Genomic DNA, 27,637 nt, shown 5'->3' on the forward strand with positions numbered 1-27,637 from the left:
TTATTTGATGATTTTAGTTCCGCTTCAATTAAATATCCAAACATATTTGCGTAAAGAAAACGATAACTACTTCTGGTTTATTTCAAATGACGACATTTCGATGTGGATTCTTACGCCGTTGTTAAGCTGGAGTGACAAGAACCAAGTGATGAGAGGTATATACGCATGACATGTTGTGATTAGGTGTTAACATTGACAATAGCATGTAATATATAGATAACAAGTTGCACACAGATAGTTGGCTGAAGCCAGACGTACAGCAAGAATAACAAATAGCACACAGGTTTGTTTTGCTTGATTGTTGTTTAACGCCGCACTCAGCAATATTCCAGCTATATGACGGCAGTCTGTAAATAATCGAGTTTGGACCAGACAATCCAGTCATCGATATATGAGCATCGATCCACGCAACTGGGATACGATGACATGCGTCAGCGAGCCTGACCACCCGATCCCGTTAGTCGCCTCTTACGACAAGCATAGTGACAATGACAATGACAATGACAAATTGTTTATTTTTGTCTCATCGGAGATACAGGTTATAGGCACATACATTATTATAAAAGTACACTATAAAGTATCTCTGCCACCCACGATGTGGGTTATAAGAGACCATACATAATACATAGTAAAACAAATTGAGTAAAAACATATAAAAAGCAATATAAATATATATGGTGTTATTGGTAGTGAGAATTTCTTCGGACAGCCATTTTGTAGCACATACTACCTAGTGTTGAAATAATATTATAATCATTTAAAATATATACAAGCTCAATATAGTTATTTAAGTTGCCATTTGTGGGGTTAAATACTTGTGGACGAGAAAGTGAGTTTCATCTTCTACACATCCAGGGCAATATTTACAAAAACGTTGGTTAACTGGCACAGGAGGATTAGAATAACGTCTCAATTCAATCTCGAGCTTCATTGAACCGCATCTTAAAGATGATAAAACCGACCTTTTATAACGGGGAAGGGGGACATAAGGCTCTGTATAAATAGCTGTTTTAAATGTTCTGTAGGTTCTCATTTTCGGTTTAGTTTCCAATGATGGAAGCCAGGTGTCATTATCATTGGACTTGAATGAAAGTTCTATCCTAGATAAAACCCATCTTGCACTCTTTTCATTACATCTTAAAATATCTAAAAGTCCATATTTGTCAAAAATTCGTTGAACTCTTTTATCCCATGAATTACCACACTGTAAGGACCATTTGTGTATCTTATATGTAAGACTCTGTACGGGAAGACGTTCAAGCTTGCACCACAGACGAGCTGTTTCTAAGTAAAGTTTCAACTGTGGGTCAGTCCATCCCATGTCGCCCCGCACAGCGAGATTGCATTGCCTTGTACGGCAAGCATGGGTTTCTGAAGACCTATTCTATGCCGGATCTTCACAGCACACAGATAATCAAGTGATGACGAAATTTGGAGAAAAAAAATATCTTAATTGTTTTAACCGTACACATATCGTAACACAAACAACAGGTTTTCGTTTCTGTGCTCATTCTTCAAACCATAAATATTTTATATTTCTGTGTTAATATGATTTTAAATTTTGCCCACCTACCTTACTTTTATTTTTACAAATATCTGTAAACAAACTGAGTAGAAAAAGGATTACTCTGTATAATTTAACTGTAGAGTAGCATGGATATATGTCACACAAAGTGAATTTGTTCATTACAGTGGTAGACACTAAGCAAAACCTTTTTTTAAAAAAAAAAACACACAAAAACACGATTAATCCACTTGCGTGTTTTATCGAGGAAAACTAGTCAATAGACATGATGCCGTAAGTTGCAGAGCACCTCAGTATAAAGAGTCATGTGATTCGCGGTAACCACGTGACAGTCCAAGATGGCGGGCGACACACACGATCCGGATAGGCAGACTATCTCGTCGAAAACGATTACAGATATTCATTACAGACCCTTGATGCAACCAGAATACACACTGTACGCTCGAAGATGGTACATCGTCCTAGTTGTGTGTGTTGTCAGCATGGCGAACGCCTTGGTGAGAAAATATACCGTTTTATAACATCCCTTCTAAGTATTAATCAAATGTTTCTCCTTGGTTGTCAGGAAGTGGTAATGTCGGAGTCGGCTGATAGCAAGCCAAGATCTTATGGGTCACTCTTCAGCTTGATCGGCAGTGTAGAAAATAGCAGCATGACAACACAAGTGTGTTGAACATCTCAGGATTTATGTTGTAGTCATAATTATTTCGCAATTTGACATCGAGTCAACAAACTATTAATACCCACGATAAGTTTGTGATTATTATGATTATACGTATGAATGTATGTAAATATTTTGAACAATCTCTGTCCCTCTATCAAATGTTGAGGTGTATATCTATGTCAACAGCCTTCACCTATCTTTCACCATCAATGTCCATGAGTCACACCACCTGGACATCTGCTGTGGGACAAGAGCAATGCAGTTGTGTAAATCAGTACCACTGGATTCCCCCTGAACCCACTCCACACACAATGTTTTTTTCTGAAACAGCAAACATGGCAAAGGCAGCACCACAGTCAGGGAGTTGTTGTCATGGATCAACTCCGGCTCGTGGTATAAAACCTAATGCGGGATGCATAAAACCCCATGAAACATGATCCTGCTACAACTTAATATGTAACATCAATATGTAAATATTGCAAAAAATGGAGTTTAGCTGCTAAATATATAAGGTTCATTATCAAAATATATAATCTTATTATGTCAGTAATCTCTATCTTTCATAAAGTTTGACATAGCCCTTAACTTTCATCCCTAATATTTCAGTTTGGAACCAAATTAACATATCATCAAACATTTGCCTTGTCAGTGCTTTATTTTCTTGTGGTGGAGTGGTATGTAGTCAGAAATTGTTGAAATATCACTCTCAATAGACACCGATTGCACTTTTCAGTGACCATATTTCAGATTTTATGTCATATGTATACATGAGTTTTTAATGTTGTTATTTTGCTATTATGATTAGAATCTTTAAAAGAAACATCAGATATTAAAGTAAAATTCTTTCTCTTTTCTAGGCAGAGGTAAAATATTAGTTTTACAATAATACACCGAAAGAAATATTGTATTTATTTTTATTTCTGCAAATGATCGGTAACTTTAATGGTTACACAAAGGACAATAGATTTCCACTGATTCTCCAGTATATTTGAAATATTTCAAAATTATGTTTCTTTGTGTTTGCATAATTTACCCAACTATTTATAAAATTTGTAGGTTTCCTATTAAATCACTAAAAGTTTGAATTTTGATAATGACCCAAAAACAAAACAAAACTAATGGGTTTTAAAAAATGGTGGTGAACTGTCAAAAAACATGAAAAAAATGGTATGTAATGTTGCAACCTTATGACAAAGAAGGGGATATAAACTGGGTGTCAGTTGTAAGAAATATTGTGTTTTTGTATGGATGGCACAAGAAGTTGGTGATGTTAAGTTGGCATGTCAGTATTTATTCAAAGACTGTGATAGAAGTTCTGTATGTACCAGAATGGACATCCAGGATCAATAATAGTTCTACTTTAGAAACATATTGTAGCTGGAATATTGGTGAGTTATAAAGTTAGTTATAAAACTCAGTGCTGTAATGGACCCATGAAGATCTGGGGTAGAATGATCTTCAGCAACACATTCTTGCCGTAAGAGGCAACTATGCTTGTCGTAAGTAGCGACTAACAGGATTGGGTGGTCAGGTTTGCTGACTTGGTTGATGCATGTCATCGTATCCTTATTGCCTAGACTGGTGCTCATGATATCAATCACTGGATTGTCTGGTCCAGATTATTTACAGACTGCCGTCATATAGCTGAAATTTCGTTGGGTGCGGTATTAAACAATAAACAAACAATAATACACTTGTGTGCTATTTGTTATTCTTACTGTAAGTGACAGCCAATGGGTCCTGTGGTAGAGTGTCCGCCCAGAGAGCGGAAGGTCAGGAGTTCGATCCCCGGCCGTGTCATACCAAAAGACGTTAAAAGATGGTACTTGTTGTTACCCTGTCTGGCACTCGGCATTAAGGGGCTAAAACAAGGACTGGTTGGCTCAGAGTCAGTATACTGTGTCTGAGTGGGGTATTCATGTTAAACTGTGGCATGGTATCGCAGTGAGCTGGCACTATAAATCGGCATCAGTCCAGACTCGTACAAGCTGCCACACACACACACGTGCATGCACGTCGCTATGTAAGTGCAATAATCTTGGATGCGACATTAAACCCAATTTCACCTCACCTCTTACTGTAAGTCTGGCTTCAGGCAACCAACTGTGTGTAACTTGTCATTACCGTCCCTGTGCTCGTGGGTTTCACCAAAGAGGTAAACGTCTGAGACCTGCATCACTTCAGGCTTTCCCCCCACATCAAGCTGACACACTATAACTTGAATACTGTTAAAAGCGGTGTTAAACCCAACTCTCTCACTCATTGTTATCTATGTATATTACCTGTTATTGTTGTCGTGATATCAATCCCTGGATTGTCTGGTCAAGAATCAATTATTTTTTAACAAATTCAGTACTGTTATCCTAGTGATATGGCATTAAGTTAAGATAAGTCATGAATGTAATAAATGTTCCTTTCAGATCTGGATCTGTTTTTCTCCCATCACCAACCTAACAACAGCATACTACGGCATCTCGTCCATGCAGGTCAACTGGCTGTCACTCATCTATCTCGTCGCGTGCATCCCCGTGGGATTTCTGGCAACATGGCTACTTGACACTCTTGGCCTCCGGATTAGTGTGAGTTGTCTTCTTTGAGTGGCATTTTGATGTGCGGGGATTGGGGCGGTCGGGTAGCCTTATGGTTAAAGCGTTCGCTCATCACGCCGAAGACCTGGGTTCGATTCCCGACATGGGTACAATGTGTGAAGCCTATTTCTGGTGTCCCCCGCCGTGATATTGCTGGAATATTGCTAAAAGCGGCATAAAACCATACCCACTCACTCACGTGTGGGGATTAATAACTTTTTTATTACAATCAGTAATTGATATGGATAAATAACTTCTTTGTTATAATTAATATGGATAAACAATATTTTTTACAGTCGGTTATTTATATGGATACACAACTTCTTTATTACAGCTTCTTTGATAGGCATTTAGAAGTTGGAGTACTAAGTAAGGATAAGAATTTATGGATGAACAACTTCTATATTACAATTAAGAGCGACGTTTCGGTGTAGATTCTAACACCATTATCAAGCAAGTGAAGTCAGTGACTCATGACTTGCTTGATAACGGTGTTAGAATCTACACCGAAACATCACTCTTAATTGTAATATAGAAGTTTTTCATCCATAAATTCTTACCCTTACTTCTTTATTACAATCGGTAATTTATACGGATTAACAACTTCTTCATTACAATCGGTAATTTATATAGATAAACAACTTCTTCATTACAATCGGTGAACCCACCCTGTACCCAGGTATACAGTGAACAAATATGGAACTAAAACATGTCATGAATGTTACTACATTCCACTGCAGAGTTGTTTACCCTGTTTTCAAATGGCTTGCATAAATGTTTTGGAACAAAACAATCTGAAGAAAATGAGATATTAACAAGAATGTATTTAACTATTTATAGTCTTTCAGTGTCATTAAAAAAGTAATGAACTTCTACTTTATCGTGTTTATGATTTAGATTTTCAAACATTGTTTTGACAAAAACTTTTAATAAATTATTAGTAAAAACTATTATTCTTATTCAATTATTGTTTATGCTTGGTAAAAACCATTGTTTTGGCATGGTAAATAGCATATTTTCTTGAGTATAGTGCACACTTTTTTCCCCAAAAACACAGCTGTGTAGAAGGAGGTGCTCATTATACACGCCATCATTTTTTTCCTCAATGCAAAGACATTACCTTGAGCACGTAACATCGGAAATACCATGTCAACGAATCCATACTGAAGTATGCAAATTAATCAAATCTTTTTTCCAAAATACTGAGTCTGCTAGAGGGGATGCACATTATACTTGGGTGCGCACTACACTCACGAAAATATGGTACTATAATTCTTATTCAATTATCTTTTTCAGATTATTTTATCAGCATGGTTGAACCTGATTGGCTGCTTGTTACGCTCTCTGACCGTGTTTGAGTTCATGCCCCCCGATGCCCGCTACCCCGTGTTGATGACCGGGCAGCTGTTGGCCGCATGTGCTCAGCCATTCATCATGTTCTGTCCCACCAAACTGGCGGCGCTGTGGTTCCCCGACACACAACGTGCAACAGCCAACACGCTCGCTTCTATGGGTAAATACAACCAAGTTTATTGTTCTATCCTCTATCTATTCTGTTTCTGATGACAGATCATGACAAGACGTAGTTTTAGGTCGGGGGTCCGGCTTATCCACCGCACATAACATTTTGATAAAGATTTCAAGGACCAAGTTAATACCTCGGCTTATCTTTGAGATCGGTGTATGTACGGTCATATACAGTACTCATTAATCCTGCACGAAACAAATGGTGCATCTTGAGTCATAAATCTATGACGTCACATGTGATGCGTTTATGAATGTCGGTTCACACAACCTTCCAGTATGTTCGTTAGTGCGTCTTACCAATCTAATATCTCTTGCATATGAGCAATTCTTCATATATTAACCAACATATGGTATTCATGTTTCTTTTGTCAATGAGTATATAATGTAGTATGAACAGGGAGCCTTTGTCAATTCTGTAATGAAAAACCCATCAAAACAGAAACACACACAAGCTCATCCTTCAGAAAATGGTCAACTTGTTTTTATGTATGTTTTATGTAATTTACATACTCGCCCAGCCTAGTTAGGCCAACCACTCATCTCAATATGATCTGTTTCCTCAGCTAACCCTCTTGGAATATTGGTAGCAAATTTGCTGGCACCAAAACTAGTCACAGTACCATCGGAGATGCCAAACTTGGTAAGTACTGATAACAACTTTACTATTGTAACAATGGTAACATAGAATTATCTGTATCAACATCATCAAAATCAACTGTAACCATGGTAACATATAATTAGCTGTATCAACATGATCAAAGTCAACTGTAACCATGGTAACATATAATTAGCTGTATCAACATGATCAAAGTCAACTGTAACCATGGTAACATATAATTAGCTGTATCAACATGATCAAAGTCAACTGTAACCATGGTAACATATATTTAACTGTACCAACATGATTAAAGTCAAGTGTAACCATGGTAAAATATAACGAGCTGTATCAACGTGATCAAAGTCAACTGTAACCATAGCCCGAACTAGTCTCTCGTCATCATTTTCAGTAGGTCTTTGTGTTAATGTGTAGCAGGGCATGGAGTCATCCCACAGATGACATCCTTACCTTGTCAGCTTGCTGACAGGGTTAACCTCTTTAGTCATGTGGACAAGGCGTCCGACCTCTGACCAGAAGGTCTGTGGTTCGAATCCCATCACGGGACTCGGAAAATGTATGAGCTTTTATTGACAAAGCTTACTGGACCAAAGACATTTTGAAGTAACCATGGCCACCAATACTGCTCCACAACCTACCAGTAACTCTTCATTTAATCATATGTGAGTGAGTTAATATTTAACGTCACATCGGCAATATTTCAGCCATATCGTGATGACACATGTACGTAACACTGACATTTCCGATTATCCAGATTATCTGTTGTGATATCTGATTATGTTTTCAGTTGTGGACATGTACAGGAGTGGCTGGTTTAGGTGTTGTCATGGCAACGTTTGGAGTCTGTAGTTCCATTCCACCGACGCCGCCGACTTCAAGTGCAGCAGAGGCATCGGAACCATTCTTCTCAGGACTGAAAAAGGTATTTTGTCTTCTCCGTATCTCATGATGGCTCGACCGCCTCCATGGTTTAGTGGTAGAGCGTCTGCCCGAGATGGGAAGGTTGGTGGTTGGATCTCTGGCTGTGTCAAACTAACAGACATTAAAAGATAGTACTTGTTGTTACCCTGCCTGGTTCTCAGCTTAAACAAGGACTGGTTGGCTTGGATTAAGTATACTGTGTCTGAGTGGGGTATTTATGTTAAGGGGCGGTGGTTAAGTAGTCTGTGAACCGTGGAAAACAGGAAGGCCAGTACATGAGTGCCAACAATTGTATTACTGATATGGTATATGATAAGTTTTATTTCATATTGCACTTGGGGCCGGTAGGGTAGCCTAGTGGTTAAACCATTCGCTGAACATGCCAAGGACCAAGTTCGATTCCCCGCATGGGTAAAATGTGTGAAGCCCATTGCTGGTGTAACCCAACGTGATATTGCTAGAATATTGCTAAAAGCAGCGTAAAACCATACTCACTCACTCACTCACTCACTCACTCACTCACTCACTCACTCTCCCTATTTGACTGGTGTTTTGTGTTTCAGCTGCTGCATGTCAAGTCCTACTGGGTGCTGTGCTTTGTGTTCGGTGCTGGTCTGGCCATATTTACAGCATTCACCACATTTACAGAACAGATTCTCTGTCCGCGGGGATACACGAATGTAGGTACATGATTAGCTTTCCTAACCTGAGCATGGTAAGGCGACACTGTTCTATATGTTTCAACTTGACAGACCTGACACTGAGGCCATAATGAGAACATAAATAGAGATTATTAGTTGAGTGTGTTTGCGTATCGTAAATGTTCGACGTATTCGACGTAATAAGCGCCCAGGGCGCTCTCAAAATTAGAAATAGGGGGCTCTTATTAGAATATTATTTTGGTGGAAAAAAACAGAGTTGAAAGATGAATTTCGTGGTTTATGCTGACAGCCTGAAATGTTTATATACGACATATATATTTCCAGAATTTAATTGCCTATAATTAAGGGTGCATGTAACATACGAGAATGTATTATACGCGAATAAATAAGTCTTGTGTACATTGATCAATCGGAAGGGGTGCTAATTGGGATTGTTCACTAGCCAATATATTAGCAAATATTGCCGTGGGCGCTTATTAGAGTTAGGCGCTTATTACGTCGAATACGGTATTTCAAATAAAAATTGTACAGTGTGAGTCTTGGGGCCTTGTATTGCCCAATCATATTGCAGTACTGGTGTCTGTATTACGATATGCATTGCAATGCAGTAAACTATGTTTATAATTACATGCTTATGACGAACTGATCAATATAACAAACATATTTTAGTCCCGGCCATTTGTTGTATAGATGCTGTATATATGCTTATAATGAACTATGATTATTACGAACTAAAATTAGTTGTCCCTTTGAGTACGTTATTACCATAGCTTACTGTATATTGAGAGTTGAAGTGTTTGACAGTGATTGGCACTGATCGTACGTGAAGATTCATGTAACCATGAAGATCCTGGTCAGAGTTGGTCTTCGGCTTGTTTTAAGAGGCGACTAATGGGATCGGGTGGTCAAACTTGCTGACTTGATTGATGCATGTCATCGTATCCCAATTGCGTAAATCAATGCCCATGATGTACATCACTAGATTGTCTGTCCCAGACTCGATTACCTACTGTTCGTCGTGATATAGCTGGAATATTTTGCTGAGTGTTGCGGTTTTCAACAAAACAAACAAACATAATAAAATAAATATTACTCCTGCCACATTTCTGGGGTCATGTCAACCCAATTTTAGAAGGGGAAAATCATTTTACAGGAATTTATGTGTAGATTCTAGGTGCAAACGATGCAAATAATTAGGAAACATGATAATATTACTAAATATACCGAAACACAGAAAAAATATTTCAAAACATATCATTTGAAAAGCTTATTGCAGTATACCGGTGATGCTGTGCAGTCTCAGTGAGTCCTTGATCCCCGCACAGTACTCAAGTTCGTCCATTTTCCAAAAGTCACCGATCCCTGCCTATTTACTTTACAGCAAACAATTTGTTCAATTGACTCAAGTTTTTTGGTGCCATTGTCTGATCTGTCTGATTGTGTGTCATTGTTCCCTGATCAACAATCATTGGCTCCTTGATTACTAACAGACTTGCCTTTACAGACTAGAGTTGCCTCCCTTTGTCATGCCAGAATCCTATGACTGTGGGTTCAGTTCCCATATTTGCCCAATTATATTTCTAGGTTTGCCAGCACCATACCCATGCTCATGGGTTTCACCAAAGTGGTAAACGTCTTAGACTTGCATCACTTTGGGCTTTCCACCCACATCAAGCTGAGACCCTGCGATATAACGGGAATATTGAGAAAAGCTACGCTAAAGCAGACTCACTCACTCTCTCTTCTGCCTTACAGGGTTTCTCTGGTATGTGTGGTGCACTGATGATTGGCGTTGGTGTAGCTGGTGCTGCTACCGCCGGTGTTATCTGTGATAAGACAAAACGTTTTGAAGAAGTCGCCAAAATCAGTTTTGCAGGAGCGACTGTGTTTGGGATAGTTTTTACAGAGGTAAGAAGTATTTAATTACCAACTGCATGATGACTTTGGCATGTTGACTTTTACAGTATTATGGCATTAATGAAAATGCAGTGCATCACTTTTCAACAAGCATTAAGTGGGTACCCGGTAGTGTGGTGAACAAACTGAGGATGTGCCTTATAGCTTCTGAACATATTGTTGCAAGGAGGTGAATGTTTTTAAAGAAATATATGCTTCCTGTAAGGGGGATACTTCACTGGGATTCTGTGACCTGGATAAGATTCTGTGACCTGGATGGGATTCTGTGACCTGGATAGGATTCTGTGACCTGGATGGAAATCAGTTACCTGGATAGGATTCTGTGACCTGGATAGCATTCTGTGATCTGGATAGCATTCTGTGACCTGGATAGCATTCTGTGACCTGGATGGGAATCCGCGATTCTTTTTTGGGGGGGGGAAACGATTATTGTTACAAACACATCCTGATTGTGGCCTTGTCGTATTGTGTGACCTTGTGGCTGGATGTAGTTATGTTCAGGTTGATGTCCTGTGCATGGCCTTCCCTAATCCCGGAATTCTGCACATGTCAGCAGTTAGCATGGAAAGACTCCTTAAAATGCAATAAAATTCTGTTGAAAACACTCAAGTTTATGGTTCTGCGCTTGTGTTTAGGAATGTCCTCATGTAATGCCAGGGTTTATCTAGATCTGCTCTGAGGCCGATATATTCGGCCCCAAGTCTGTAGCAAATGCCAGTCAAAATTTCCAAATTTGAATGAAAAAATCAATGATAATATATTTTACTAGTAACTAATTTAATGCTTAGGTTTATATTATTGCATTGAATGAGTTCTCCAAACAACGTTAAAAATCTCTGAATTTAGGAAAATAGGAACTTCAAAATAATGATTTCCCAATTTGTGTGCCAGGGGCCCTTAGTTTAGCATGCAGTTATCATATACACAGCGGACCAAACCAATTAAACTCGGAATGTTTTATGAATTGCAGCGCCATCTGGCGTTCTTTATTGTCAACGTCCTTTCGAGCTCACTGACGTTCTTTATTGAAAACGTCCTTTCGTGTTCACTGACTTTCTTTCGTACACATTGTTCTTGCTTTTCGTATGACGTCTTTTCGTAACATTTGACTATTAATATTGCGTACTTTTGACATTTATTTCAACTTTGTATGTTTAACTGGCGTCTGTTTGTTTTGTATTTTGACCTTTAGTAGTAACATTTAGTTCTTTATTCGTAATATTTGACCTTACTTGCATACTTTTGTCCTTTTTTTCAACTTTGTATTTTTTGACCGAATGGCCGCCCATACATATCACATACTAAATGTAACATTCTAAATATCACATATAAAATGTGGCATACTAAATGTGGCATACTGAATGCTCCCCCAGGCAAAGACTCATGGGATAGGTTGTCTAACAAAATGGCAGCATAACATGCAGTGGCCATCCACTTGACCAGTGAGAGGAACACGCTACCCTGATACCCAGCTTCTGAGATGTCGGAGTGAACAAGAAATAACAAGGTTACCTCAAAACACTATCAGTCATGAGCAATGACTGCCTATTGCTGTATGTGACTCACATGTGACTCACACGTGACTCACACGTGACTCACACCATGATCCATGTTAACTCACAAATGTCCTCAGCTGGCACTCTGGTCCAGTAGCTTACACTGTTACATACCTCGACGTTTGCAGTGTGAAACATTGGTTTGTAATATGCTGGGCAAGATTGGCCTGCCATTGACATTAATGATCACTGTTTGAGATTGAGCATCAGAGTAGAGGTGTCTGTGTCCCTCACTCACTCACTCGCTCACTCATGCCGAGAGCAGGCATGGAATTACCTTGAATTAACTCAGGTTATTTTTCTTCCAGGTCAGCCGTCTCCGAGACATGGACGTGGAGATCGCTGTCAGCATATCTCTGTTCGGTTTCTTTGGTTTTGCATTGTATCCTATATGCATGGAGTTGGCAGTCGAGGTTACCTACCCTGTTGCCGAGGCAACCAGTTCAGGGATGCTCTTTATATCAGGGTAAGGATTTTTGACATTAAGTGCATATAGTGCTCTGTGAGACATTTAGCAGTTGGCCATATATGGCATGTGATGTACCCAACTCTCTCACTGTGCTGAACTGACCCATGAAGATCCTTGGTAGAATAGGTCTTAAGCAACCAATGCTTGCCATGAAAGGCGACTATGCTTGTGGTAAGAAACGACTAACGGGATTGGATGGTCAGGCATGTCATCTTTTCCCAATTTCATGGATCGTTGCTCATGATGTCATTCACTGGATTGTCTGGTCCAGACTCGATGATTTACTCATATTGCTGTAAAAGGCAACAATGCTTGTCATAAGAGGCGACTAATGGGATCGGATGGTCAGGCTCGATGACTTGGTTGAGGCAAGTCATCAATCCCATTTTGGTGGATGATGTTATTCACTGGATTGTCTGGTCCAGACTTGATTATTTCAGACCGCCATCATATAGCTGGAATATTGCTGAGTGTGGTGTTAAACAACAAGCAAACAAACAAACAAACAAACAAACAAACAAACAAACAAACAAACAAACACTACACTGAACTCGGCGTGTGTTGTCCTACCAGCCAGGTCCAGGGGATCGTGTACATGTTGGTGGCCCAGATGATTGCGCAGCCTCTCCCCCACCAGGAAGTGGGCCTCCCCACCGGCTGCAGCACCAACGGCTCCTCTATAGGAGACGACTTCACCCCTCAAGACTGGACAAGTAGGTAGCAGTGTCCTGGACTGACTCCATGTTGTGGTTATCTGTGGGAGTGAAGGGGCGGTCAGGTAGCCTAGTGGTTAAAGCGTCCGCTCGTCACGCCAAAGTACTGGGTTTGATTCCCGACATGGGTACAATGTGTTATGCCCATTTCTTGTGTCCCCCGCCGTGATATTGCTGGAATATTGCTAAAAGCGGTGTAAAACCATACTCACTCACTGTTGGAGTGATACCTCACTTGAGTGAATTGTCATGTGATGTTGTGAGTACTGTCTGCCTCAATGTCATTGCTTTTCAAACTAACGTCAGTATGAATATTCATCATAAATAAAATATTTGGCTTTTCTTTTGGCAAAGTACTGGGTTTGATTCCCGACATGGGTACAATGTGTTATGCCCATTTCTTGTGTCCCCCGCCGTGATATTGCTGGAATATTGCTAAAAGCGGTGTAAAACCATACTCACTCACTGTTGGAGTGATACCTCACTTGAGTGAATTGTCATGTGATGTTGTGAGTACTGTCTGCCTCAATGTCATTGCTTTTCAAACTAACGTCAGTATGAATATTCATCATAAATAAAATATTTGGCTTTTCTTTTGAAAAACAGTTTTACCTGTATTTACCTGAATCTTCCTGCATCTACCAATATCTACCTGTGCCTACCTGTACTTACCATTATTATGCCGCAAAGTGAGATTGACCAATCAGAGAGCAGAACTACTAACCCCACATGAGCCTATAAACTGTTAGTAAAAATCCAAGATGGTTGTTACTGACCTAATATGAGACCGTATACCTTCAGTAACAGCCATCTTGGATTTTCCAACACCCACCTCACCTATTTCACATGAAAAATCTGGTACAGAAATCCGTTATTCGACACTGTTTTGTGTTTTTAAATCATTAATTGTGATGTGCAAGGACACTTATCTTTTTTAAATCATATTCTTGACTTTATTGATAAAGATTATAGTTAAAATTGTCAACCATGTTTGAAGAGTAGTCTCCCTTTGACCCTATACCATCTGCGTACAAAGAGTAGTGCAATATGGATACCACATAGTGTAAACTTTTCAGCATAATAAATTAGTTATGGTATCTTTAGTTGCAGTACTATCATGAAAGCCGACCCCTTTCTACAGAATCTTTTTTCTGGTCCTCAAAATTCAGCTTATACGCGGTCATATACAGTAGATGTTAGGTTACCAGAAAAATTTGAAACCATATATGGCAACAAAAGACACCATAACTAATAGTATTAGCCTGTTTTTACCTGTATCTACTTACATCAGCCTTTCTCTACCTATATCTACCTATATCTACCTGTATTAGCCTATGATGTAAACAAATTCTTGTTTCAGTCCCCAACTTGTTCCTGAATGGCGTTGCAGCCTTCGTCTCCATCGTTTTCATGCTTCTATTCCATCCACACTACCGCCGCATGAGAGCCGAGGAACTTGCAAAGGCAGAGACTATTCTGAATTATGAATCTGTAGACTCAGGGTGACAAAAGTATTAGATTTTTAGAAAAACAATACTGCTGAATATTGACCATCTGTGAAATACCTGGGCATTGCTGTGACGATAGCGGGAGTTATTTATATGTGTGAATGTGCCGGCGCCGCCGTGCCTGGTTTGATCCCCAACTTGTTCTTCTTGAACTTCCTGCTTGCTGTGTGTTTATATACTCACCACCAAACAAAACACGAAATTGTACGTTAAGAAGAGATGTTTCCAATGTGTACCACTTAAGGACAAAACAAACACTCAATTAAGTGTTGCCACAGTGTGTCTTTATTCTTATCACGATATGCTGCACGTGATTTCCAAACTTTACTCGCTAATCCTGCATGAGACAATGCAATTGGTGCATCTCGTGTCATGGATCTATTACGTCACGTGTGATGCGTTCATGAGCGTCAGTTCACACAACATACCAGTATGTTCGTTTGTGCATCGAACCAAACTAATATCTCTTGAATATGAGTAATTGTTCATTTATCAACCAACATGTATAGTATTCACATTTCTTTTGTCGGTGAGTATATAATACCAGGAGAAGTATCCTGACATATGATTGGCTGACGCTAATCGTGAGATCCTGCTAGGGGTATAAGAGGATGTCTTTTCAAGAAAATTACCATAATTACCAACGTTGTGTGTGCCGGAATCCTATGACCACAAGTTTGAATCCCAGAACGGACCTGAATATAATCCTTAGTCTTTCAGCATCATCTCCCAATCTCATTAAAATCAGCTCTAAGTCTCGCTACCACTAACCAAAGATCTGAGGATATCCCATTACGGGTCACGTCAGAACGACCTTTCGTGAACATTGACCGACCAATGAAATGACTGACTAGAAATCGACATTTGCCAATCAGAAGGCAGCTATCTCGAGCTTTACGGCACTAGTTTCAAACTGGCCATTACGCTTCAAAACATATTTTGACGTATTCTCGATTAGAATTTTTTAAACTGACCAAAACAGCATTCTGGAATGGCGTATAGATAGCCTAGATTGTATGGATATAATCATAAAATCCGTAACTGTCGTTCGGAATACCCCGTGTTAAATATCTCGAGGTTGCATGATTAGAAAACACATTCCGACTGTCACTTTCAGGATCTGGTAAGCGACGCTCTGATTGGTTGGATGAAAGGTCGTGCTGACGTGACCCGTAATGGGATGTGCTCAGATCTTTGTTTAGCGGTAGCGAGAACTAAGATCTGATTTTAATGAGATTGCATCATCTCCGTGCTCGTGGCTTCCACAAGAGTGATGAATGTTCACGGCCATTGACCCTTTGACTTTCTCTCCACAAGTTAACATGTTGTGACATAAATAAAAATATTGTTCAAAGCTTCATTAAAATGACTCAGCCATACAGAGAGTGATTTGGCTAACCATGGTAACTGATGCTTCTTCTGCTTATTGACTCAGTGTCAGAGGTATCTGTTTCCTTCTGCTTCGGTTACCATGGTAACTGATACTTCTACTTATTGACTCAGTGTCAGAAATATCTGTTTCCTTCTGTTTGGGTAACCATGGTAACTGATACTTCTTCTGCTTCCTTCTGTTTCCTTCTGTTACGATAAATGGAATATTTTGGGAACAGTGGGAAACAAAAATCACCTTGGCTTTTGACCAAAAACATGACTAGTCACATAATCACCATCAAAATACTCATTTTCCAGTCATGGAAGATTAACCGTGTTATTGAATGTCATTAACATAGTATTCATCCTCGTTTATGGTTCATTCTGTTGAATATCCCCAAGCACCACTAAACTCACAGTCGTGCAGTTTTTCATGGTTTCATATATTTTTGTATACTCATAGTATCGTAAAAGGTGACTATGCTTGTCGTAAGAGGCGACTCACGGGATCAGGTGGTCAGACTCACTGACTTAGTTAATGCATGTCATCATTCCCAATTGCGTGGATCGATGCTCATGATGTCAATCACTGGATTGTCTGGTCCAGACTCGATTATTTACAGACCACCGTAATTTAGCTGGAATATTACTGAGTGTGGCGTTAAACAACAATCAAACAAACAATATACTCATATTTCACAAGATTCTTTTATAGCTATTGATAGTTGTTGTGGTCCTAAGATGGTTTCAATTTGAGACACAGGTTATTGTCAAGATTTAATGTAGAAACATTCATTAAGTTGGGTTTATCGCCGCTTTGAACAGTACTCCAGTTATGTCATGGCATTATCATGATGAGTGAGTGAGTTGGGTTTAACGCCGCTTTGAACAGTACTCCAGTTCTGTCACGGCATTATCGTGATGACAAAACATGGATGCCATGGAACATATTCCATGACATAAGCCATGACTACCCCAGTGTACAGGACATGCCTCTGAATGTGAGTGAGTGCGTATGGTTTTACTCCGCTTTTAGCAATATTCCAGCAATATCACGGCGGGGGACACCAGCAATGGGCTTCCCACATTGTACCCATGTTGGGAATCGAACCCAGATCTTCGGCGTGACGAGGGAACACTTTAACCACTAGGCTACCCGACCACCCCCCTCTGAATGTGAAATACAGAAGACTGATCCATGCTAGTAACCACACTGATCAGGCTCTCAAGTTAGACCCTGAGTTTGGATCACGCACGTTGAGACGCCCAACGCTAACACCGCATTTGTGCGTGCGTGATTCCCGTGCACCGTTTTGAGTTGAATTGATTGGTTCAACTGTGTCATATGGCTCTGTGACACAGGGGTAGCATTATGCAGATGGCTGTTTCAATGAATGCTCGTTCCACCCATGACGAACAGGTCTGGTTGTTGATGAAATATAGTGATAGCAAAATAGACAGGTTTTTTATTCATGCACCAATTGTCTTTCAATGTAATATCCAGTTATGTATGACTGTTTAATAATCTCATACCAACTTTGACTGGAGTAGGTCCAATAGTTTTTGAGATATTGTTGTAAACGTTTGTAGCTTAAATTACCTTCCAGACTATAGTTGTCAAGGAAACCCACCATATCTTTTATTACAAATGATAATATTTGCCAACCTACTTATCCTCATCAGGGCACGGAATGTTGTGATGTTGTTCTCAGCCTACAAGTAACTACAGATCTACCTCAATCAACATTCAAAATATCTATCCTAATATTGTAATATGTTGTAACAGACTATCAGAAAATTAGGAAAATCTGAAAATGAGGAGGAAATATGGTGTAGGAGTGATTTAATAAAGGATTGACCGAGTATTTTTTTCAGTTCATTGCGGTATGAATAGAAAAACCAATGTGCAAACTGTATGAATCTGTGTTGTCAAATGCGGGTGAGAATGAAACCGAGGACATGAAACTTGCGGAACCCAGGCAAACAGGAACAAAACAGGGGAGTGAGCCTGCACGTTTGCTGTTTCATTCTTCTCGGCCTTTGGTCTTAAAGGGTTGTTTGGAAAATTGATATGCATGAATTTCGCTAAATGTCCTGTGCATGATGATACATGTGAGCAGAAAGGGAATTCCCTCCACTAATATTGGGATTCCCCGACATTCCTTAGTAATAAAAGTAGTGCGCCTCGGTGGGAGGGGCTTCATTTTTACATTCATTAGGAAATGAATGCAATAACACGTGACCAATTCAGCTAATCAGAATGCAGGAATTTCAAAGAACACAATGAAAATTCAATTATAACCCAATGGTGGCACAGGCAATAGTTTGAGAAACGTGTTTTTAAGAATTGTGATGAAGTAGTTTCTTTCATGACAGTCATGACAGTAAATGTGAAGACAGACACTGACATGTATTTGTGTGTCTGTTTTTGTTGAGCATAGAAAGTCGACTTAATGGCACAATGGCAGCCATGTTGGATTTTCCAATTGTGAATAATGTTGTGGTTTTCTATTTGTACTATTTTTTAAGATACAAATATGCAATTTCATCAAAATGAGATGATGGTGCTAATTAAGATATTAAAGTAACAAGTTTTAGTTTATATTATTTTAAAACAAAATTTGTTTATATATTGAGTTTTGTGGCGACCATGTTGAACTTGTCATAAATAATTAAAGTTGTATGTATGTTAATACTTTTACATAAAATTAGAAAGTTAGCATATGGTGAAAGAAAGAAATTTTCGAATTTATAAAATGCCTACTATGATTTTGAATTACCCACAATTCCTCTGACAGTTCATTTTCCTTGTTTGTGTCTCCTTTATGCCATAAACTATGTTTAGACAAAAATAACATAATATTTATCAGTGACTTTTTAATTTCATGTTATATTTTCTCAATAGTATAGGCATTTGTATGTATGTATATATATATAGATGAAAGTATGTAAATAGGAAAGGAATATGACACATGAGACAATAATATTATTGTCTTTCTCCATTAAGACATCAACATTTGTCTCAATGACTTTTCAGCCACATTTATGAAAGTTCTCCCACATTCAACTTATAATGATTGGGATCATGTTTTATAATTTGGATATGGTTGATTTTATATAATTTTGTTAAAGCGATAATGCAGCTATGAATTTCCTTGCATTGTTTTATTTCAATTAATATTTTTGGTTGAAACTCTTAAAGATTCTTTCTGTTGTTGATTTTTGTTTATTATGAAGTATCACTGTGAAATTGAGCAATTTTTCTATCGGTTTTCTGAATAAATGTTCTATGAATAAAAGTTGTTTGTTTTCTGTTACTAACCAAGAACAATCACTACTAATCAAGAACAATCACTACTAATCAAGAACAATCACTACTAATCAAGGACAATCACTGCTAACCAAGAACAATCACTCCATGCTGCACTGTCGTTTTGACTCCCTTCACATTTCACCTAAAGATAGTTGCCTACCAAATATCATCTGAATAACATTTGATCAGTTGTTGATTGAGGTGTTATCCTGGCTTAAGACAAAAATTAATTTGGTTTACACATTCCTAAACTCTGAACCTTTCCTATGCACTCAATCATTGCCAAAAGGCTACACTTTATAATGCCATACCCCTTTTTATATCACCAGTTGTGACATGGCTGAGATATTGCTGATGTTTATGTTGAAATTTAGACGACTCATTCAGTCTTTGACACAAGAGTTACCGTATGTTCTGTAGTAAGCGTCCTGCTCCTCTGTGCCTCCATGTAGGTCAGTTGTACCCACAATATGTGCAGTGTCCCATGGTAGAGTCGTGCAGTGTCCCACGGTAGAGTCGTGCAGTGTCCCACAGTAGACTCGTGCAGTGTCCCACGGTAGAGTTGTGCAGTGTCCCATGGTAGAGTCGTGCAGTGTCCCATGGTAGAGTCATGCAGTGTCCCACGGTAGAATCGTGCAGTGTCCCATGGTAGAGTCGTGCAGTGTCCCACAGTAGACTCGTGCAGTGTCCCACGGTAGAGTTGTGCAGTGTCCCATGGTAGAGTCGTGCAGTGTCCCATGGTAGAGTCGTGCAGTGTCCCACGGTAGAGTCATGCAGTGTCCCACAGTAGACTCGTGCAGTGTCCCACGGTAGAGTGGTGCAGTGTCCCACGGTAGAGTCTTGCAGTGTCCCACAGTAGACTCGTGCAGTGTCCCACGGTAGACTCGTGCAGTGTCCCACAGTAGAGTCGTGCAGTGTCCCACGGTAGACTCGTGCAGTGTCTCACGGTAGAGTCGTGCAGTGTCCCACGGTAGAGTCGTGCAGTGTCCCACGGTAGACTCGTGCAGTGTCCCACGGTAGACTCGTGCAGTGTCCCACGGTAGACTCGTGCAGTGTCCCACGGTAGACTCGTGCAGTGTCTCACGGTAGACTCGTGCAGTGTCCCACGGTAGACTCGTGCAGTGTCCCACGGTAGACTCGTGCACTGTCCCACGGTAGAGTCGTGCAGTGTCCCACAGTAGACTCGTGCAGTGTCCCACGGTAGACTCGTGCAGTGTCCCACGGTAGACTCGTGCAGTGTCCCACGGTAGAGTCGTGCAGTGTCCCACGGTAGACTCGTGCAGTGTCTCACGGTAGAGTCGTGCAGTGTCCCACGGTAGACTCATGCAGTGTCCCACGGTAGACTCGTGCAGTGTCTCACGGTAGACTCGTGCAGTGTCCCACGGTAGAGTCGTGCAGTGTCCCACGGTAGAGTCGTGCAGTGTCCCACGGTGAGGTGAGGTGAAATTGGGTTTAACGTCACAACCAAGATTATTGCACTTATATAGCGACGTGTGTGTGTGTGTGGCTGCTTGTGCTAGTCCGAACTGATGCCAATTTATAGTGCTAGCTCACTGAGATACCATGCTGCAGTTTGACATGAATATCCCACTGAGACACAGTATACTGACTCCGAGCCGACCAGTCTTTGTTTTAGCCCCTTAATGCCGAGTGCCAAACAGGGTAACAACAAGAACCATAATTTAACATATTTTGGTATGACGTGGCTGGTGATCAAACCCCGGACCTTCCACTCTCCGGGCAGACACTCTACCACAAGACCACGGAGGCAGTCCAATGTCCCATGGAATGCTGTGCTGTATCCCACAGCTGTTCTTTACAGTGTCTCACAGGGCAGTCGGGTAGCCTAGTGGTTAAAGCGTTCGCTCGTCACGCTGAAGACCCGGGTTGGATTCCCGACATGGGTACAATGTGTGAAGCCAATTTCTGGTGTCTTCCACTTTGATATTGCTGGAATATTGCTAAAAATGGCGTAAAACCATACTCACTCACTCACTACAGTGTCTCACATCGGTGCTGTGCGGTGACTTCATTTTAAAGCTGTGGAGACCAGGGATTTGTACATCTTGCCTCTTGATACAAACCATAATATATATATATCTTCTTTGATGGAGGGGAAGAATGTGTCCTTGGCTTTCAATATCTAGGGAGTGGTCCATATAAGGAAGGATACCCAGGTGATGATAAGAGAATCCCCAGGTGTTGATTAGAGAATCCCCAGGCGTTGATTAGAAAATCCCCAGGCGTTGATCAGAGAATCTGAGGTGTAAATGAGAGGATTCTCAAGGGTTAATTAGAGAATCCCCAGGTGTTAATTAGAGAATCACTAGCTGCAAATTAGAGAATTCAAGGTGTTCATTAGGGTATCCCCAGGACTCTAATTGAAAGAGACTCTCATTACAAGAGGATTCCGAGGTATTGATTAGAGAATCCCCAGGCGTTGATTAGAAAATCTCCAGGCGTTGATTAGAAAATCCCAAGGTGTTGATAAGAGAATCTGAGTTGTAAATGAGAGGATTGTCAAGGGTTAATTAGAGAATTCCCAGGTGTTAATTAGAGAATCCCAAGGTGTTAATTAGAGAATTTCCAAGGTTAATTAGAGAATTCCCAGGTGTTTTTTAGTGAATCCCCAGGTGTTTATTAGAGGAAATACAACAATATTGTTGGAACAAGGAGTGAGTCACAGCTTTAAATATTTTATCAAGTACATCTATAAATAACACCCTGTCTGTTATCCATCACCATAAATTGATAATGAGGTTGAAATGCATGACTTATTTTTGTAGCCTGAAGATCCGGACACAAGAGGCCAATCTGAAGCAATGCAGGTGTATGTCGTGTCAACGCAGCTCTGATCTCTACAGCCACCTTCTGTTATACTGTGTAGCCTCATGGAAATCTAGGAGGGATATCAGGATTATGACAGTGTGTTCACTAAGTAAAACAAAGAATATACAGAGTTCACTAAGTGTACAGTGTTCACTAAATACAACATAGTTACGGTGTTCACTAAGTAAAACACTAAGTGTACATTGTGTTCACTAAGTAAAACACTAAGTGTACAGTGTGTTCACTAAGTAAAACACTAAGTACATTGTGTTCACTAAGTAAAACAAAGAATACAGTGTTCACTTTGTAAAACATTAAGTGTACATTGTGTTCACTTAGTAAAACATATGTACATTGTGTTCACTAAGTAAAACAGAATATACAGTGTTCACTTTGTAAAACATTAAGTGTACATTGTGTTCACTTAGTAAAACATTATATGTACATTGTGTTCACTTAGTAAAACAAATAATACACAGTGTTCACTTTGTAAAACATTAAGTGTACATTGTGTTCACTAGGTAAAACATTATATGTACATTGTGTTCACTAAGTAAAACAGAATATACAGTGTTCATTTTGTAAAACATTAAGTGTACATTGTGTTCACTTAGTAAAACATATGTACCTTGTGTTCACTAAGTAAAACAAAGAATATACAGTGTTCACTTTGTAAAACATGTACGTTGTGTTAAGTTATTATAGTATGTTCCCTAAGTATAGCTTGTTCACAAAGTATAGTGTGTTCACAACTTTGGTGAACTCTCTCAGATTACTGGGTTGCTGGTGTTATTTGATGAATACTCCCAGTTTCGTGTTGAACAACAGCTACCCTTTAAATGTTGGCCCATGTGTGTCTTCATCAGTATGTACACTGTTTCAAGTGATGGTTTAGATATAATAGGAATATAATCAGAATATTGGAATATGCCAAAGTGACAATCAGTTGATCTCAGTTTGTTTTGTTCAATATACACACAAAACTAATATTTAAGTTTCTGTATAAGGAACTCATTTCGTTTTATATCTGTATTTTAAAGTTTCATTTATTTTAATTTTATTGATCAAGGTATCCCTATGTTATAGCACAGTTTAGATGAAATCATTCATTTGGTTATCACAATAAGTGAGAAGTGTTTGATTGCAAGCCAATATGTTTCATGAATAATAGACCGGTCTTATAATAGTCAGGGTTCTGGATTCAATTGTCTGAGAGCCAAACACCCTTTTTCACAGCATAAGACTGTTCACCTGTTCCAGTCAAACACCCCTTCTCTCAGCATTAGACTGTTCTGCTGTGATAGCCAAACACCCCTTTTTACATAATTGGACTGTTCACCGGTTCCAGCCAAACTCCCCTACTCACAGCGTTAGACTGTTCACCTGTTCCAGCCAAACACCCCTACTCACAGCGTTAGACTGTTCACCTGTTCCAGCCAAACACCCCTACTCACAGCGTTAGACTGTTCTGCTGTTCCAGCCAAACACCCCTACTCACAGCGTTAGACTGTTCACTTGTTCCAGCCAAACACCCCTTCTTTCAGCATTAGACTGTTCACCTGTTCCAGCCAAACACCCCTCACCCATTATTTGACTGTTCTGCTGTCCAAGCCAAACACCCCTTCTCACATCATTAAACTGTTCACCTGTTCAAACCAAACAACCCTCACCCATTATTTGACTGTTCCTCTGCCCAAGCCAAACATCCCTTGTGACAGCATTAGACTGTTCACCTGTTCCTGCTAAACACCCCTTCTCACATTATGAGACTGTTCACCTGTCCAAACCAAACAACCCTCACCCATTATTTGACTGTTCACCTGTCCAAGCCAAACACCCCCCAACCTTGTATTGCATGGTCTCGAGATCTGATGTGCCTTTGTTCCCAATGTTGCAAATATTTGTTTTAATGCATCAAGGTGTATTTTAGATTGCAGTAGGTATTTGATAACTGTATATGTAAATTAAAAGATTACAGTGAAGCAGACCAACTGTCGCTTAGTTGAAGCTCTGAGCTTACGCAGAACAATCTCAGCACTGTTGTGACTGCTGTTCCTTGACCGACTGTCGGTCAGTTGAAGCTCTGAGCTTACGCAGAACAATCTCAGCACTGTTATGACTGCTATTCCTTGGCCGACTGTCCCTTAGTTGAAGCTCTGAGCTTACGCAGAACAATCTCAGCACTGTTGTGACTGCTGTTCCTTGACCTACTCTCTCTTGGTTGAAGCTCTGAGCTTACGCAGAACAATCTCAGCACTGTTATGACTGCTATTCCTTGGCCGACTGTCCCTTAGTTGAAGCTCTGAGCTTACGCAGAACAATCTCAGCACTGTTGTGACTGCTGTTCCTTGACCTACTCTCTCTTGGTTGAAGCTCTGAGCTTACGCAGGACAACCTCCGCACTGTTGTAACTGCTATTCCTTGGCCAACTGTCCCTTAGTTGAAGCTCTGAGCTTATGCAGAACAACCTCAGCACTGTTGTGACTGCTGTTCCTTGACCGACTGCTCCTTAGTAGAAGCTCTGAGCTTACGCAGAACAATCTCAGCACTGTTGCGACTGCTGTTCCTTGGCCGACTGTCCCTTAGTTGAAGCTCTGAGCTTACGCAGAACAATCTCAGCACTGTTGTGACTGCTGTTCCTTGACCTACTGTCTCTTGGTTGAAGCTCTGAGCTTATGCAGAACAATCTCAGCACCGTTGTAACTGCTATTCCTTGGCCAACTGTCCCTTAGTTGAAGCTCTGAGCTTAAGCAGAACAATCTCAGCACTGTTGTGACTGCTATTCCTTGGCCGACTGCTCCTTATTTGAAGCTCTGAGCTTACGCAGAACAATCTCAGCACCGTTGTGACTGCTGTTCCTTGACCGACTGCTCCTTAGTAGAAGCTCTGAGCTTAAGCAGAACAATCTCAGCACTGTTGCGACTGCTGTTCCTTGACCGACTGCTCCTTAGTAGAAGCTCTGAGCTTACGCAGAACAATCTCAGCACCGTTGTGACTGCTGTTCCTTGACCGACTGCTCCTTAGTAGAAGCTCTGAGCTTACGCAGAACAATCTCAGCACTGTTGTGACTGCTGTTCCTTGACCGACTGTCCCTTAGTTGAAGCTCTGAGCTTACGCAGAACAATCTCACCACTGTTGCGACTGCTATTCCTTGACCGACTGTCCCTAAGTTGAAGCTCTGAGCTTACGAAGAACAATCTCAGCACTGTTGTGACTGCTATTCCTTGACCGACTGTCCCTTAGTTGAAGCTCCTAGCTTACGCAGAACAATCTCAGCACTGTTGTGACTGCTATTCCTTGGCCTACTGTCCCTTAGTTGAAGCTCTGAGCTTACGCAGAACAATCTCAGCACTGTTGTGACTGCTGTTCCTTGACCCACCGTCCCTTAGTTGAAGCTCTGAGCTTACGCAGAACAATCTCAGCACTGTTGTGACTGCTATTCCTTGACCGACTGTCCCTAAGTTGAAGCTCTGAGCTTACGAAGAACAATCTCAGCACTGTTGTGACTGCTATTCCTTGACCGACTGTCCCTTAGTTGAAGCTCCTAGCTTACGCAGAACAATCTCAGCACTGTTGTGACGACTGCTATTCCATGGCCTACAATTATGGCTGTTTTGTTGATATGCTACATATTTTGGTGTATTTCTCTGACAAACTCCCATTTTCTCTCGCTGGACAGGTAAAAACATGATTTGGCCCTTTACCCTTTGTTGATGTTTTTAGCCCTGAAGACTTCTTTCATGCACTGAAGGGTTTCTGAGCCATAATACTTATAGTATTTATGTACGATGCTCATTAATAAGTTCGATTGTGAAGGTTCGGGTTAAATACATTACAAGTGTAGTTGCTACTTACCAACTTCTGGTTTGGCATGGATAGCGCTTACACTGTCATAGTGATCACATATGAATCTGCCATGAACAAATTATCAGAATCATTATCAGAGATATTAATTATGTGTCTATTTTGCTTTTATACAAGACGATGGAATAAATTTTGTACGTTTTTATACATATGTGACTGTTTTAATTTGTAAAGCTGAACTGAGATGTTGCTACAAGCAATATGGTGGACAAGCCATGAGTGCCCAGGAACATCGTCATCATGGCAACCAAGGGACATAATTCTGCACCCCAAGTAGCAGTGAGTGAGTGAGTGAGTGAGTGAGTTTAACGCCGCTTTTAACATTATTCCAGTCATATCACGGCGTGTCAGCTTAAAGTGGGAGGAAAGCCCGAAGTGATGCAAGTCTCAGACGTTTACCACTTCGGTGAAACCCACAAGCACTGGTATGGTGCTGACAAACCTAGAAACATAATTGGGGCGAACTGGGATTCGAACCCACAATCATAGGTTTCTAGCGTGCCCAAAGGACGCAACTCTGCACAGCCAATCGCGGCGCCTTAGACGACTTGGCCACCCGTGCCCCCCCCCAAGTAGCAGTGCCTCAGTCCACAGGGGTTGAGGCATGTTGTTCTCTGCATGGGTTGGGCGGTGCCTTGTGGTATAATCACGTGGACCTGGGTTCGATTCCCTAGTTGGTTCCATCTGTGAAGCCTAATCTTGGTGTCCAGCACTGCCAGTATTGCTGAGCAGCATGAAATACAGTTAATGCACTCATCCGTATTGACCCAACAGCAGTGGGTCTCATGTGGTTCGAATCCAGTAGACCACAACCGAGAACACAATCAACTCTGTTATCTGTGGAGATATCTAGGTTATCTTGTTTGTTGTTTAACACCGCACTCAGCAATATTCCAGCTATGTGATGATGGTCTGGATCAGACAATTGGGATACGATGACATTCAATAACCAAGTCAGCAAGTCTGACCACCCAAGCCTGTTAGTTGCCTCTTATGACAAGTGGATTCGCCTTTTCCTTTTAAGGCAAGCATGGGTTGCTGAAGACCCATTCTGACCCGGATCTTTACAGGGAGACAAGCATGGGTTGCTGAAGACCTATTTTGACCCGGATCCTAGGTTATCTCACTGGTAATTTAATGGATAAGCATTTCCAAATGTATTTTGTATATTTTACATATGCCCCCATGGGATTTTTAGCCAGAATAGGTTGGCAGTAATCTCTGTCTGTAAGAGTTAACACATTAGGATTAGGCGGCAGTGTGTGGTTGCCTGGTGGATTGTTGCCATGGCGACACGATGGCGTGGATAGTTGCTGATGCGGTCCACCACTGGTTTACCCAAACTAACCAGGCCTTATACACGATAAAATTCAGTATGTTGATTTGCGAACATCTGCTACATATTGGGCTAGTTGTTTGTGTTTCAAAAACACATCTCATGGAGCTAATCTGCAAGCAATATTTTCATTTTGTACTTCAGCAAATTCAAAGCAGGTTCCTTAAAACAAAGAAAAGATTTGAAACAAGGTAGGGGCCAGTTCTGAGCTGTAGGTCAACAGAAGGTCAATAGTGATGTTAAGTAAGACACAAGTGA

At 40.5% G+C, this 27,637-nt stretch overlaps 1 protein-coding gene across 2 annotated transcripts; it reads left to right on the forward strand.

Moving 5' to 3' along the window:
- The first annotated feature begins 1,862 nt into the window (after positions 1-1,862).
- On the forward strand, positions 1,863-26,190 carry LOC124113413 (solute carrier family 49 member A3-like). Of its 2 annotated transcripts, XM_046473745.2 has the most exons (11): positions 1,863-2,022; positions 4,610-4,768; positions 6,074-6,290; positions 6,868-6,944; positions 7,708-7,842; positions 8,405-8,521; positions 10,259-10,411; positions 12,285-12,442; positions 13,019-13,158; positions 14,519-14,622; positions 22,137-26,190. In XM_046473745.2, exons 1-11 carry the CDS (start codon positions 1,864-1,866, stop codon positions 22,203-22,205), a joined length of 1,488 nt encoding a protein of 495 aa, XP_046329701.2. In that variant the 5' UTR covers position 1,863; the 3' UTR covers positions 22,206-26,190. The 2 variants fall into 2 exon arrangements, with proteins under 2 accessions (XP_046329701.2, XP_046329702.2); XM_046473746.2 differs by lacking the exon at positions 22,137-26,190 and having other exon boundaries at positions 14,519-15,768.
- The last annotated feature ends 1,447 nt before the right edge of the window (positions 26,191-27,637 follow it).

The sequence above is a fragment of the Haliotis rufescens genome, unplaced genomic scaffold (genome assembly GCF_023055435.1).
Source record: "Haliotis rufescens isolate VD_foot unplaced genomic scaffold, xgHalRufe1.0.p SCAF_27, whole genome shotgun sequence".
NCBI classification, from domain to species: domain Eukaryota; kingdom Metazoa; phylum Mollusca; class Gastropoda; order Lepetellida; family Haliotidae; genus Haliotis; species Haliotis rufescens.